Below are 15,574 nucleotides of genomic sequence, written 5' to 3'. Positions count from 1 at the left end.
TTACAAAAATATACTATACAAATTGTTCTTACATTAAGAAATTAATAATTAACTATCTTAATCCAAAATCCTTAGATTAAGGAGAAACGTAAGAACTGGATTTTGACATGGAAAAGTGTATTAGCTCATTCCACATCTCCAGAATAATTGATTAGTGAAAATTAATTTTAAAAATGGTAGTATTTTAATTAATTTTAAAATATAATAAAATAATAAGTATTTATAATATTAAGATAATTATATAAGTTAAATAGATAAATATTTTAGAAAGGTTAATTTTTGTTGTTGTTTATTTATTAATTATTGATAATTAAAGTAAAATTTTGAAAATATATTTATTATATAATTAATAAATTATCTTAATTTTTTAAATCCAAGACAAAGATAAAGAATAAAAAAATGAAATTTCTTATTATTTTAGTTAGTATATTTTAAAATATTATTTTAGCTAGTTTATTTTAAAATATTGATACATCAAATTTAATTAAAAAAAATATTTGTTGCAATTCTCTTCCTAAGAGGTCAGGGTCAAAACCAGAGGGGGTAGAGTATGTATGTATTCGTAGACTTAGCAGTCAAATCGTTGTGTGGAGTTGGGTCCTTTGTCCCACAAACAAGGGCATCTCATACACCAATTTGGTGTCTGGTTTGGCGGTGACCTTAAAATTGGATAATAATAATTATTATTATAAAATGTTTGTAAGTTTTAAGATCTAATTAATAAATTATATAGATTAGAAGTGAATTCTAAATATGGAATATGTCTTAAAACTACTTTTACTTACTTAAGAAGTGATTTTACTAAAAACCCAAAAAAATAGACTAATATTATTAAAGGCAATTTTAAAACATTGATACATGTTCCCATGTGTTAAAAAATAGTTAAAAGTGAATTTAGTTTTAATTAATTATTTAATATTTTTATGTTCATAAATTAAATATTTCCCAAACTATTTAGAGAGTTGAGCAGGTCTAAGTTTAGTCGGAATGGCAATTGATTTTTAGAAGATAAATGAATGATGTTGAAGAGTGTTTGAATAGTTTTTTATGTTAGAAATAGATTTAGCACAATAAAAAAGACAGAGTTGTCTTTAGTGCTATTTTTGGACTTTCTGTGTCCCACTGGAAAAACTTCCAAAAAATCACACTAAAAACAACTCCTTACCAAAATTTCCACCAAATTTTAATAAATAACCATACCAAAACTTACAGCTAACCCACTATAACACCAAGATTACAACCAACAACCTGCAAGCAGATATACTAATTTTTTATGACCAAGATTACATCCAACAACCTGCAAGAAGTCTACTCCTTGAACTGCACACTATAACAAGATAATATATTCAGTATGATTTGACCCCTGAACTCGTGAATCTCGCCCAACTAACTCTACCGGCACACCACACATCTCATTAGAGTACTCTTAAATGAATGAAACAAACATATATTTAGTACTGGTCCTTTAAATAGGACAAAAGTTACGGAAAATAATGTAATGCCAATGGGATGGATTCGATGATTTCTGACGCATTTGTTGACTTATACGCAGAGTCCATTAATTAAATTTGGAAACCCGGGGCTTAACCGTGCAAATACTATAATATTTCTAGCTTTTTGTGATTTTATTTTAAAGATGCCATGAAAGTATCAGCGAGCTTAAAATACTTCCTCCCCCATCGCCCGCTGAGAACTAACGCTCCGATCACAATTCCAAATCCTGTTACCCAACCAAATCCTATACCAACTTTCCACGATTCCCACCACTGCACATTCTCGTCCCTGCCGTCATCCTCCTCTCGAGTGTGTTCGCTGCAGCTTGTTGCAAGGGGAAGCCCGCACAGCCCTGGATTACCCCAGAAAGAATTTGCCTCAAATGTGTTGAATTGCGGCCCATTTGGAATCCTCCCTGATAGATTGTTATTTGATAGGTTTAACCAGCTCAGGGACTTCAGATTTGCAAGCGTTGTAGGTATTTTCCCCTCCAACTGGTTGTATGACATATCTAAAGTTTCTAAATCGACCATGTTGCCTAATTCTTGGGGAATCTGTCCAGTAAAATGATTATGTGATACATTCAACATCAGGAGGCCCTTCAGATATCCAATCTCCTTTGGGATATCACCTGTAAGGCTGTTTCCTGACAGATCCATAAAAGTGACAGTCCAGAGGTCGTAGAAAATATACTCCATGTACTGACCCTTAACCATCAAATTAACCACATCCGTATGGTACTGTCCATATCTAAGATCAATGGACCAAGACCTTGTGAAATCTTCATTCTTCATTGTTGATAAGTTTGAAAGCTGTCGTGGTATCGAACCATACAGATTGTTTATTCCCAGATCAAGAATTTGGAGCTTCTGAAGGTACCCAATCTGGATAGGTATCTCACCTTCAAAATTAGTTGACCTGAGATTGAGTATGCGGAGCATCGAAAGATCCCCAATCCATTCAGGCACTTTCCCTGATAGATTGTTTCTACTTAAATCCAAAATTTCTAAGTTTTTGCAGTTTTGCAGAGACATGGGAATCTTCCCACTCAACATGTTGCCATTGATGTGTAATACCTGAAGTTTGTTAAGTTTTCCCAGTTCCACTGGTATCTGCCCCAGAAATTCATTATTTGCCACATTCAATACCTGGAGAGAAGAGCAGTTACCCAAATGTGAAGGCAGTTTGCCAGAGAGCCTATTGTCTGAAAGATCCAGAGCTTCTAGATACTTTGTTTGCTCACAAATGCAACCAGGAATCTGCCCCTCCAGTTTATTCGATGCTAGGAACAAAAAAGTAGAAGACTTCAACATCGAACACATTTCTGAGGGGATTGGACCTGTAATATTATTAGTTGACAGATCAAGTTCCACAGGGAAGCCTGCAGCAGAACTTGGTGGATAGGGAAGGCTGCCATGGAACTGATTCGCTCGTAACTCCACCTGCTTCAATGAAGTCGAGGAGTTGTACAGTTGAGGTGGTATTGACCCTTTCAACAGATTATACGATAGGACCAACCTCTCGAGCTTGGGAAGATTCCACAGCCATGAAGGGATTTCTTCATTGATACTATTATTGGTTAGATCCAGGATGGTAATAGAGCGTTGAGTCCTCAGAAAAACAGGAAACGCCGGCTTTATTTCACAAACAGCTAATATCAACACATCTAAATCAAATGGCGGAGTCCACGCGGAGGTGATATTGAAGCTTAATTTGTTATTCGACAGGTCGAGATATTTCAGGTTGTTAAGGCCTCTGAGGTGCGCCTCTCTGATTGCTCCGTTCAAAACGTTGTGAGTAAAACTGATGTTGGTCACTTTAGACAACAAACCTAGGGATACAGGGATAGACCCCGTCAAATGGTTGTAGCCCAAGTTTAGTACAGTAAGCGATGGGAGGTGTCCCAATGATTCTGGTATCACTCCATTCAACCTGTTTTTTTGCAGTTGTAGCTGAATCAGAGATGATAGATTTGCTATAGCAGGTGGTATAAAACCGGACAAACTATTGTTTGGCATCTGGAATATTGTTAGTTTCTTCCATTTTCCCTGAAAAATCTGAGAAACATTCCCCCTAATTTTATTATTTCCCAGATAAATCCTTCTCAAATTAGGAAGCCGAGAGAGGCTCTCAAATGGAAGAAATCCATTGACATTTGCACTGCTCATCTGCAGTGAGACCAAATTCTTCATATTCCCTAACCAACTGGGAAATTCAGAGTGAAATGTGTTTCTATCAAGATGTAAGATTTGTAGGAAGGAAAGCTTCTGCAGGGAAGGGGAAATGGAACCTGTCAGTCCGCAGTTTGACATCGAAAGATTTCTGAGGTGAGAAAGCCGACTGACTGATTGTCCCCATGATGATGATGATGAGGTTGATGAGAGATCGACTCTGTCAAGAGAAAGATGTTCCAACGCCGTCAGATTTGTAAGCCACGAGAGATCGTGACTTGCCAACACAGAAAGCTCCGAGGAGGAGAGATCTAGTACTGTCAAGCTACACAAATTTCCGAGCTGCCATGGAATGGTACCTGCAAATCCTGATGTGGACAGGTTGAGGTATGTCAAATTTTTCAATAGCCCCAGCTCTTGGGGGATACCTTGACCTGTAAAATTATTGGAGCTTACATTCAAACTCTGCAAATCCCTTAGCCCGACCAGTTCTTCAGGAAAGAAGGCACCGCTCAAATTGCAATTATGCAAATCTACCGCAACAACTTGGCCTGTCCGTTTGTCGCAGGAAACACCTTCCCATTCAGAACAACTTAATGAAGCATTCCACGAACCCAAACGTCCCAGAGGATCATGCAAAGTGGTTTTAAAAGCCAAGAGAGATTGCATTTCGTAACTCGAACAATTCGTTTCAGAAGAAACAGACGTGAACATACCCGTAAAACCTATGTAACATATCAACAGCCGTATTAAAAAACTGTGTAAGCTTGTTTGGATAGTACCTGTAAGTGGCCATTCTTGTTTCAAAGATGTGTATCTGCAATGATTGCTGCTTGTTTTCGTCATCATAGTGATTTTATGTGGGCGCCTGGTATCTCAGAAGTGCGATCCCATTCATGATAGATAGCATCATAGCCTGCGCAAAGGAAGAGAGGAGGATTCACGAAATTCACTTCGTTACCCTAATGAAGTAACCAAATGGTTTCGTTATATTGAAGAGCCTTTCTGGAACGAACTAACTGGTGATATTAGCTTCTTTTCGGCAAATACCGTGAATGTGCAAATTCCAATGCATATGTCAATCTTTTTCAGTTTCCGTCTAACCGCTGCGAATTTGACCAATACGTGGGTTTTCTTCACGAGTGGCGTTCTAATCTACTAAACTTTTCTAATCTACTAAACTTTTTCTGATTTGTTTTTAATGTTAATCTTCCCTATCTAAACGCCTCAGTCTAACCAGATTTAGACTTTAGACTTTAAATTTGTCACGTGATTTTAATATTTAAGATACTAAAAATAGTTTATGGAACATATTTTTTTAAAATTAAATAAAATGATATTTAGACTATATATTTTTTTGAAATTAAATAAAATGATATTTAGACTAAAAATAATCTATGAGATTATGGTTTTCTGGGTTTTGTTTTTTGCAATTCAATCATTTTCTTATTAAATTGATAATGAGCTGGCCCAACCTTCCAACAATCCTCTCGCTGAAAAGACAATGTACACAGGTTCTTCCCAAACTTCTTTAGGCCTTTTCCATAGTCTTGTTTCACACCTAAGTTGATGCGAAAGTTGGTTCTTAATTCAGCAATCAGAACCTTTGCTTGTCTTGTTTCACACCTAACACACCTTTGCTCGTCTTGTTTCACACCTAACACACACGTTCTTCCCAAACCTCTATAGGCATTTTCCATCGTCTTGTTTCACACCTAAGTTGATGCGAAAGTTGGTTCTTAATTGAGCAATGAGAACCTTTGCCTTCCACAGAATGCTAGCTACAATGATATATTTTTGTTTTACATCACAAATAGGGTTGAATTCCAATTGAGCAATGAGAACCTTTGCCCTCCACGGAATGCTAGCTACAATGATATATTTTTGTTTTACATCACAAATAGGGCACATGGAAAGTATGGTTGAATTCCTTAATCCCATTACACACCTAAGTTGAAGAGAAAGCTGGTTCTTAATTGAGCAATGAGAATGGTTGAATTCCTTAATCCCATACTTGTTTACACACCTAAGTTAATGAGAAAGTTGGTTCTTAATTGAGCAATGAAAACCTTTGCCCTCCTTAACTTGTGAATGTGAAAGTGAAATATAGGAAATAGATAAAAGTTTTAAAATTCTCATTATCCAATAAATGAAAAGTCTTAGTTTGGTCGACTGAAGGATGTGAATGTGAATGAATTGATGGGCATCATCATGCATGGTATGGCCAGCTCTGACAATCATGGAGTCCCAGTATGGGCAAGGGCTAACGAGCCTGCTATCGGGCATTAAATGCCCGCTTAGCAGCAAGCTCAATAGCCATATAAAACACCCGCGCCCGGTGACTTTCCGAACACTCCGTCCGCATCGAGAGTTATATGGCTATCGAGCTTGCAGCTAAGCGGGCATTTAATGCCCGATAGCAGGTTCGTTAGCCCTTGCCTACCAGTATCCAGGACAGCAGAGACAGTACAAGAGTTCAGGACAGTAAATTGATAGTGACATGCTATGCAGTACAGTAAATAGATAGTGACTCTCTTCTTTTTCCAGGAAAATGAAACCACTTTCTTTACCAATTGTGACCATTGTGGCATCCAAGAAATTGACTCAGAAATTTCCCGGGAACAATGCATCCGTGTATGGTTGGTGGCAAGCTTCGTAGATATCTGGGCCGTGGCATTATTAAAAAACTATTTAATTATTTAAAAATGACCCGCAACTTGGACTAAATGCTTTATATCTAATCAATGCGTCACAACTGGGACTAAATGCTTTATATTTAATCAATGCGTCATACCTGGTAGTGGGAAGAATTGAAAATGCATTGGGGAAGAAGTTGCCTAAGAATTTCTGTTAAATGCTTTATGTTTAATCACAATACATCAGTATATGTGGTCTGTAAAGATTTGAAAATAAAATAGGAGAAATTGCCCGGAACTTCTGCTAAATGCTTTACGTTTGATCAATGCGTCACATCCAAGACTCGAAAAAGCAGTGGCCAGGAAATTGCCAAGGACTTCTGGCTGCCCCCGTTCAGACTAATGTATTATTACTTGCTTCCTTCCTTCCATCCATTAAACAAAAAAAGGGTATTAAGAGGCCTCACGACTCAGTTTCTTCAAGAAAATAAGAAGTTCAGGATTTCTTCAAGATTGGCTGAATATTGAGAGTGATTACGACAACAATAGTGAGACCATGAAGGCGAGGAGGACGACAACAATATTGAGGTTAAGTGCGCATTTCCCGGCTCTGCAACGCACTTTCAATTAGAAAATGATGAGGGTTTTTAAATAATCTTTATTTTAAAATAAAATTGCGGTTGAGACATTGCTTTAGATAGCAAACATTTTTCAAATTTAACTTACAGTTAAATTTATATTCACAAAAATATAAATAAACCATTTTAAAAGGTGATACGGATGAAATTAATTTTATTTAACTAAAAAATTATAAATAACTTATATCAAATTTGATGATATTTAATTATTAAGTTATTGATTCAAACTTTTATAGCTTTACACATTCTTAATAACAATATTTTATCAATGTAGAAATCATTTTTCCATTTAATATTAAAGCTAACCCTAATTTAAATTTAACCTACTTAAAAATAAGTAAACATTTTCTAATCCTATATTTATATATATAAAGTCTTCTGAGATGAGGAGGGCATATTCTCCTGTCAAAATATGCTTGTAATTTTTTTTTAAGACAAGACAGAATTTTAATATCACTCCTCATGTTCTTTTAGAGTGTCCTTATCGCTTGCGCTTAGATTGCAATCAATTAAAAATAATTTTTCCTCTCATCTGACAATGCAGGCGTGTTTTAATTATGTATTGAATTTTTCCCTTTTGCCATTGTTGAGAATATTAATTATTTTTTTTTATTTTAATTTAAGAAAGACATAATTGTTTTAATTATTTTGCATCTAAGAATAGCATCTTCTTACCCGAATATCCTAAATTTATTTTTTTTTATTATATTTATAATGTTTTGAGTATCTATGTATCTTCACTTAAGAAAAATAGAATTATTTTTAATTCTTTTGGATCTAATAATTAGGATAACATCATTTTTATATTCAAAATTTATATAAAAATAAAATTAAACATGTAATATTAAATATAATGTTTTTATCGATATTATGGATATTAAATTTTTGGTTGGTTTGACTTGTGAAAATTTGAATTTTGAATTTATTTATTTATATAATATTTCAATTGAATTGCTCCCTATATATTCATATTATCAAATTCTTATTAAAGAAAAATTAATTGTAACATACATCTCCAAATTTATCTTTTAACATTATAAACTTGTAATTTTTTAAATGAAAAGGTAATTTACTATTTATTACTAGTTACATGTTATTCACATTGTCACATTATTTTTACTAAATTCAAAGATAGCAATATGTGTTATTATTATTCCTTATGGTGTATATTATTTAGGACTAGTATTAAGCTCATATATTCATTGTAATTATTGTTGAGGTTCTTTTAATTAAGCTCATATATTCATTGTAATTATTGTTGAGGTTCTTTTATATTTACATAACTTGTAATTACAACGAAGGTGTTTTCATTGCGAGGTTGGGCTAGGCAAACATTGTTCATCCCAGCCAATCTCCACCTCCCATTTTTGTCGTCGTTCGAGTTAAAATCTAACACGTGGAAGGTTGCCTCGGGTTCACATGTCATTTGAGGTTTTTTTCCCAAGTGGTATTGTACCAGCACATGCCATTGCTCGCCTTCACGTCTCTTTGCAGAAAATAAGAGAGGCCAAAAGGGTTTTTCCAAACCAACAGATAATAACAGAGGCCATAATGGTTTTCAAAAACCAACAGTTGTTAAGCTTACATTAAGCTTGTGATTCACACCATCATAGGTTATCCATGCCCTTAAATCCTCTACACTTTCAGACTCAGCACCCACGATTAGTAGGCCAATTTACCATTCTTGTACGATATAACAGCAGAAATATTAGAGATCATTCTATTGAGATCGATTCCCACATGGTCGTCGTTGATATCCTCAAATTCAATGTCCTAGAAGGTGTTGAATTCCATTGCAAACAAAGTATTGAAAGTCCTGGACTGTGTCGAATTCCATTGCGAAAAAATTATTGAAGGCCTTACCATTGCTGGAAGCATTGAGCATTCCCATGTACCTCGTAGATGATTGCAACAATGAGGCTGATATTAGATTTAGAGTCCGCGTTCCAATTTGTCGGTATCAGATGGCCCATCGGATTAATGATTGAAGGGGAGAATCAAGTAGATTAATTACATTGGCAGTAAATATCTCACATATCGCAAATCTTTAATTGATGTGAAGGCATCTTCAAAAGAGAGGAGGAGGAGACAATCGAAATCTGATCTTCCTAAAAATGCTCATATTATTTGTAGTATCAAAGAGGAAATCGTGTTATTACTGAGAAGCTGCTTGAGGAGAATGACCCTCCAGTCATGGCAACATTCAGTGGTTGTAATAAATTTCAGAGTTATTCCTAATTTATCTACCAATTTCTCTATAATGTGGCACTTTCCACCCACTTTATTGCCATGTTGTTTCCCCTGAACCATAACTTTTTTCCCATTAAAGACATGCCAAACATATGTCCACATGCAAGGGATATATTGAGGAATACTTGAAGACTTGGGAGTGAAAATGCTTTACTAAAAAGAGATCAACTAAAACTAAAAAGTGGATAGAATGATGACCATAACGCCAGTCCAAACCAACCTCAAAACAATAGCTCAAACCATAGTATCCCTTCCATTTGGCCCAACATCCCTTCCTGCCCTAGAACCATCAGCACCAAACATAGTAGTAGTCACAAGGGTGGAAGTACAAGGCCTTTAGGAGAGAGAATTAGAGTTGTTAGGTGAGGGAATAGAGATCTTTACTGCTTGTGCAAGTTTTCCTTCTCCGCGTTGTTCCTTTCACATAGTGAGTTATGTTTCATCCAATTTCGGTTGGTAAATGCTTTAAAGGTTTTAAGATTTTGTGTAGTCTATGTAGTGTTGTTTTAATCAATCTTAATTGACCGAGACTGCAACATTTAATTGTCAACCCAGGGTAGGTATTGCTGTTTCAATGGCGTTCGCACTGTCTGTGCCGATACACTCCAGCTAAGAATAAGGAAATGCATAAAATAATAAATGGCGTCGATGATCTAAATTGCGGAATCAAACCATGTATGTAGACATAAAAACACTCTACAAGAGTAAATCACGCTTCACAGCTATCAAAGTAAAGGCGCGCCACACAGGAACTAATATCTACTCCAGCTGGTTACTACCATTCTGTTGATTAACTCAGTGTAACAACATAATATAAATGGAAGCAATTGCAAATGTAATCCACAATTTGTACAACAACAACAAGAAACCATAAATAAATTAGCTAAACAAGAATGTACAACACCTATATCACTGCAATCCCTGCCAAAGATGATGGCCCTTCCTCCTCAACAAGGCGCAGGAATAACAAAAAAGTAATTAACGAATCAGCTGAAGAGCAGTAACAACATCACTATGCTGATTAATATTAAAAATGAACTCAGAATTACAAAAGCAGAGTAACAATACTTTTCTATATGTCGTGTCCTTGTACATGAAAAATCGAGTTCCTTTATAGTTATTACAACCCAAAATTAGAAAACAGATCAGTCATGAGAATATCATGATTCTCATGCTGATAAAAAACAAAAGTGGTTACAACCTATTTCTAAATAAATATACATTAGTTATGATTGCAACCGCTTAGGTCTTGTTGCTTCCAAAATAAACAATCCCTACTGCCAATAGCTATTATGTGGAACAATACCAACATTTGCCATCTTCAGCGCAACAACATCAAGTGAATGGCAGTTCAGGGTGTCATGGCATCACTGGTGACAACACTTTTGGCATGACAGCAGACTCTTATATCAGCACGTAGTGTAACAGCATCCTGTAACAACATCGAATGTGTAACAACAACCTGTAACAACATCCAATGTGTAACGGAAACCTGTAACAACATCTAGGGTGTAACAACGAACAGTTCTACCCTTCTCTACAGTTAATCCATGTTTCATGTCTACTCCATAGCTTTGTTCTCATAATCCATCACCTGAAAAGAAGAAGATCTTCCCAAAATACTTCTTCAATACTCTCCTAGTTAGCCACAAAAAGGAATAAAGCCTCGTATTATTTGGTAAAATACAGCAAAGTAACATGACAGTAGAATAGGTTAAAAAGGTGAGAAAACAGGGAAATGGATCATGTAAAGTCATAGGCCTGGAGGACAGAAAGGTCAAAACTGGGGAAAGAATGTGCAGAAAATAGGTAAAAAACCACACCCAACATCTCCCCCCGACTGAAGCAACTGCATGTCCCCATGCAGAGTCTCAGCTCCTTCTACTGTACCCCCGATGCAAGTCTGTGAAATTGTAGGCACCAACAGTGTCTTCGCCCGGAGCTCTGAACCCTTGAATGGCCATCAACTAACGTGGCCAAGATTCCTCTTTGTAGTCACATAGGTGATAATCCGGCTGATACTCCTCTACTGGCAACCATATCAAAGGAAATTTGAATCTGAGGCTAATCTAGAACGCCCCCAGTGTCTGCACAATCCGAGCATATTCTGGCACCCATGTAACAACAGCCAAAAAGTTCTTGTACTCAAAAGGATCCCCTTCTTGTAATTCAATGCTACAGGCCTCAGTGCGCTTGAGACATCCTGCTAGTGCTCGGCTTTTCATATTTGCATACAGGTTGAGGCAGATTCTCACGATCCTTTTTCTATAGGTGGCTGACTGTTCTCTGATTTCTGGAGTGCTCAGGAACAACTTAAACTCACGCCTGAGTTCGTAAACCATCCCTGGTTCAGCTCTGACCCACAATGTTGTTCTCTCCTTGTTGGCTTCTGCTGATTTCTTGGCCAGGTGCCACTCAATCTGATTCCTCATGAATGAAAGGAAGGCCCACAACTACAAATCCCCCATGTAGGAGAAGACACTCGCCACCATCTTCGTGCTGACATATTCACACATGATATTGTGCAAGAACAACTCGCACAACAAGCTCTGGTCATCAAAGTCGCAGGAGCAAAAAATTTCCAAAAAAGTATGGGTTGAAGAACCCAAATAGGACCTATTCTCAAAAACTGCCTTTAATTGAAATAAGTAATAACGTTCCCAAAGGGACATTGGGTATGATGGGGACAGTCGCCTGCATTGCTAGCAGGTTTAGGGCAAGGTCACATAGCTTAATCTTATCATTCATTAGGTCCAAGACTTGTCAATTCAGTTGATACAACTATTCATCCTTCTTCTTTATAGTTTCCTTGAGCCTCTGTGCTTCCTCTTCTCTTTCCCATTCTTATTTTAGCCATTTTTCTCTCAAGGAATCCATCATTCTTTTATGTACATTGAGTGAGATCACTCCCTCTTGTAGAGAGAGCGCCAACTGCTTCCATTTTTGCAGCTTTGGCAACAACAACATCTTCTCAGAACACCATCCTTCATCAAGACCCGGTGTTCTTCCACATGCACTATCAATTGAGGGTGTAACAGCCTCTTGAGGGTGAAACTGTTCCACCTCGGCTGTTGGTTCTTGTGTGATAGCAACTTCGTCAGTGGATTTTATCACAATTTCTTTATCTTCCTGGTCATCTTCCATTTTCACTGTTGGTTCTTGTGTAACAGCAGTGTTGAACGTAGGCTCATGGATGTTAGCTTCCCCTTCCTTCCCTTGGCTGACTTCCTCCTCCACTACTATTTCTGATGAAACAACAGTGTCAGCCAAGGGCTCCTATGTATCCATTACTCGATCACCTTCTGTGGATTGTGTTGTTTCAGTTGCTGGTCCCTTGGTCCTCAACGATTTCTTATGTATCAGCTTCCCAAATTTCAGTTTGGGTCTCCCTCGAGGTGGTGTCTTCTATACAGACCTTAAATCCTACTGCCACTAGCTTCTCAGCACAGGCTACACACACAGTGCCCTAAACATCTCCCTTTCTAGCCCTATCCACGGCCTCAGCCAAAGTATCTAGCCTTGGGGATCTTGGTTCTGCCTTTCCTTCTGCTAGTTGTTCCCTCAGCTCTCTATTTTCATTTTCTAGAATTTCAATTTTTGACAGCAAGGATTTGGTTTCGCTCCTACCAGGTGAAGAAGGTTCCTCTAGCTGAGCCTGCTTCACATCCTTCTGCTCTATTTCTTATTTGTTATTCCTTGACATGGATGGAGACCCTGGGTGCCCACTAACCTTTATCCTCTGCTTCGGCTGCCTATCACCAATTGGTTTATCAACCAGCCTCTTGCTAACCCTTATTGTCGAGGGTTGGGGTTTCTCCTTTGTCACTGCTGGAGCTTCCTCAGATGTCTCAGTTTGCCTCCTGCGGGTGGTCCTAGGCCTCTTCCTCATGAATTCTTCCCAATTCTTACCCTAGTGGCTCAAAGCATCCAACACAATGAGTTTGATAAGGCCATGGTTGGTGATGCACATTTCTGGATGCGCAGCTGTTTTCACAGCTGCGGCCATATGCCTAATGTTGCCCAACAAGAAGTAAGGAAGGTTGACTAGTTGCTGATGCTGGAGGTGGTTCAACAATGGAAAGTGGTAATTAAACACAATTGTTGCCCTTCCCTCACAAGTAATGTACTTGATGAGGTAGAGGGCAACATCAGCCCATGGCTGGGGGAGTGACAGTCTATCAATTCCCCTTCCTTTCTTTACTAGTGACTCTTCTTCTTAGAGGAAATCCCCTTTCAGTGAGGGGTCATTGACCTTCCTATTGAACCACCTCTTTCCTTCCACTAATAATCCCATTACTCTAGCAATCACCTCTTCCGTGACCTCTAGCTTCAACCCTTTGACCTCTGTCTGGTTTCTCTCCAAATCCTTTGCAAATTCCATGGTAACACCACTGTCTGATCCTTCCAACCTCCGAAAGTATTCAAACCAGCTTGCATCCTTGAAAATCTGACATGCTTCTGGGCAATCCTCCAAGGCTTCTGTGGACCCTGGCTCGTGTTGTATTGCTGCTCAACCCATTTCTTATGCAAATTTAGTTTTGTTTCACCTCCTTCTTCCTTCCTTTGGACGCTCCGAGGTCGTCGACACAGAATTTAGCTGTTTTAACCTGCACTGTTATCTTCTAGTTCTCCGAGCACTTTGAATGGGGATTCAGTGCTTCCAACAGGGGTAAATGGTAGGGTGGTAGGGTGGTGTAGGTGAGGATTTCGAATTGGGATTTTGCACTTATGGTTCGTACTACACGGTCAATTTTCCTTATTAATGGTGAGTCATGGGAGGTCTCGTCGATGGTACACTTACCCTTTTTGGTATGATCGGCATTAAGTAACAATAACTACCAGGTCATCATGCCTTAATTGCAGGATTTTTCGAATAATCACAAATCATGCGACGGTCATGTCGCAATATGATTCGCTCCCCCCTGGCTTAAATATGACAACCATCCTTGACCATCAAAAGTCATGTTAAGTTGCCATAATTACCAAATAAAGTGAATTCAATATTACCTTTTGATGACGTACCTGGGTGACGTGGGGCGAAGTCATGGGCGGTGCGACGTGCGAACCAAGCTCCAACAGCGAGACGCGCGAACTTAATTCTGATGACGAGGATCATGGTGATGTCTGCTATTTATTACAATAAAATATCTCGTTTATTTCTGAAAAGTCATCGACTGTTACCAAGATGACTAATATATATTATTTTAATTTCTATAAAAAAAAATAAAGAAGAAAAGATCATGTAACAACACTTATCGTAAGATATGCTTTGAAATAACAGATGTTGTTACAGAGTGTGTAACGGCAGCCACCAGGTGGTTTTCAACTCCTACAAAAGGTGTCTGTCTATGCCTGGAAAGGTTTTCACAGCCAAATTATTATTATTATTATTATTTTTGAAGAGTTTAAAGGTGTAATAGCCACCAACCGTAGTTGATTTTCAGCTGTTACACTTATTGGAAAAAATAAAATTTTTGCAGCACAGGGGGCTTTCCCCTGTTCTTGTAATATGTATATCTGATTTTGTGACAATGTTGACAAATGAATCCCTTGAACCAGGTTTGTGATATAACCGAAGACGGTGCAAATGCAATGGTGTCCTCGCACTGTCAATGGTCACCAAATTTATAGTCCCATTGTCAAAGATTGCATCTACCTCATAGGGACCTAGCCATCTGGTGTAGAGATTACCCTTGAAGTCTTTAAATCTTGAGTCATATAAGAGAGCCCAATCTCCTTTCTGGAACTTATTCTTCTTGATGAATCTATCATGCCACTTAGCTCTTTGCTACTGGATAATCTTTGTTTGCTGGATAACAGCTAACCGTTTCTCCTCCAATTCATTGAGCTGGTTCAATCTCTACTTTTGTGTTGTAGCCAAATCCAAATTGACCTGTAATGTTGTTCTTAGTGTCTTGATTTCAAATTCAATGGGGAATAAAGGGTTCTTACCATACACAAGTTCATATGGTGAGAATCCAGTGGTATTCCTCCATGTAGTCATGTATGCCCACAACACTTCTGGAAGTTTATCAGCCCAATTTCTTCGGTGACTAACCACAGTCTTAGTAAGGATCCCCTCAATGACTTTGTTAGTGCTTTCCACTTGGCCATTTGCTTGTGGATGATAAGGTGTTGTGATTCTATGATGGATTTTATATTTTTTGACCAACTCCTGGATCTTATGAGATGTGAACTGGGGCCCTCCATCTGTGACTATCTCCCTGGGTATGCCAAACCGGACAAATATGTCTTCAAACAAAAAGTCTGAAACAGCCTGCTCCATGGCTCTGGTTAGTGCCTTCGCCTCTACCCATTTTGTGGCATAGTCAGTGCAGACCAAGATGTAATATCTCTGTCTAGATGAAGGATTAATTGGTCCACA

At 37.9% G+C, this 15,574-nt stretch overlaps 1 protein-coding gene across 1 annotated transcript; it reads right to left on the bottom strand.

Annotated features, from left to right (window-relative positions):
- Positions 1-1,349: 1,349 nt before the first annotated feature.
- Positions 1,350-4,663, bottom strand: LOC149166255 (receptor-like protein EIX2). Its single transcript, XM_089431313.1, has one exon. The coding sequence runs from the start codon at positions 4,512-4,514 to the stop codon at positions 1,626-1,628; it is 2,889 nt and encodes a 962-aa protein (XP_089287439.1). The 5' UTR covers positions 4,515-4,663; the 3' UTR covers positions 1,350-1,625.
- Between the last annotated feature and the right edge of the window lie 10,911 nt (positions 4,664-15,574).

Source organism: Pinus tabuliformis, chromosome 5_1 (assembly GCF_031772625.1).
Source record: "Pinus tabuliformis cultivar Carrire ecotype Pingquan chromosome 5_1, CPIR1, whole genome shotgun sequence".
Classification (NCBI taxonomy): Eukaryota; Viridiplantae; Streptophyta; class Pinopsida; order Pinales; family Pinaceae; genus Pinus; species Pinus tabuliformis.
Note: the sequence above shows the minus strand (reverse complement) of the source record. Positions and strands in the feature narration are given on the sequence as shown.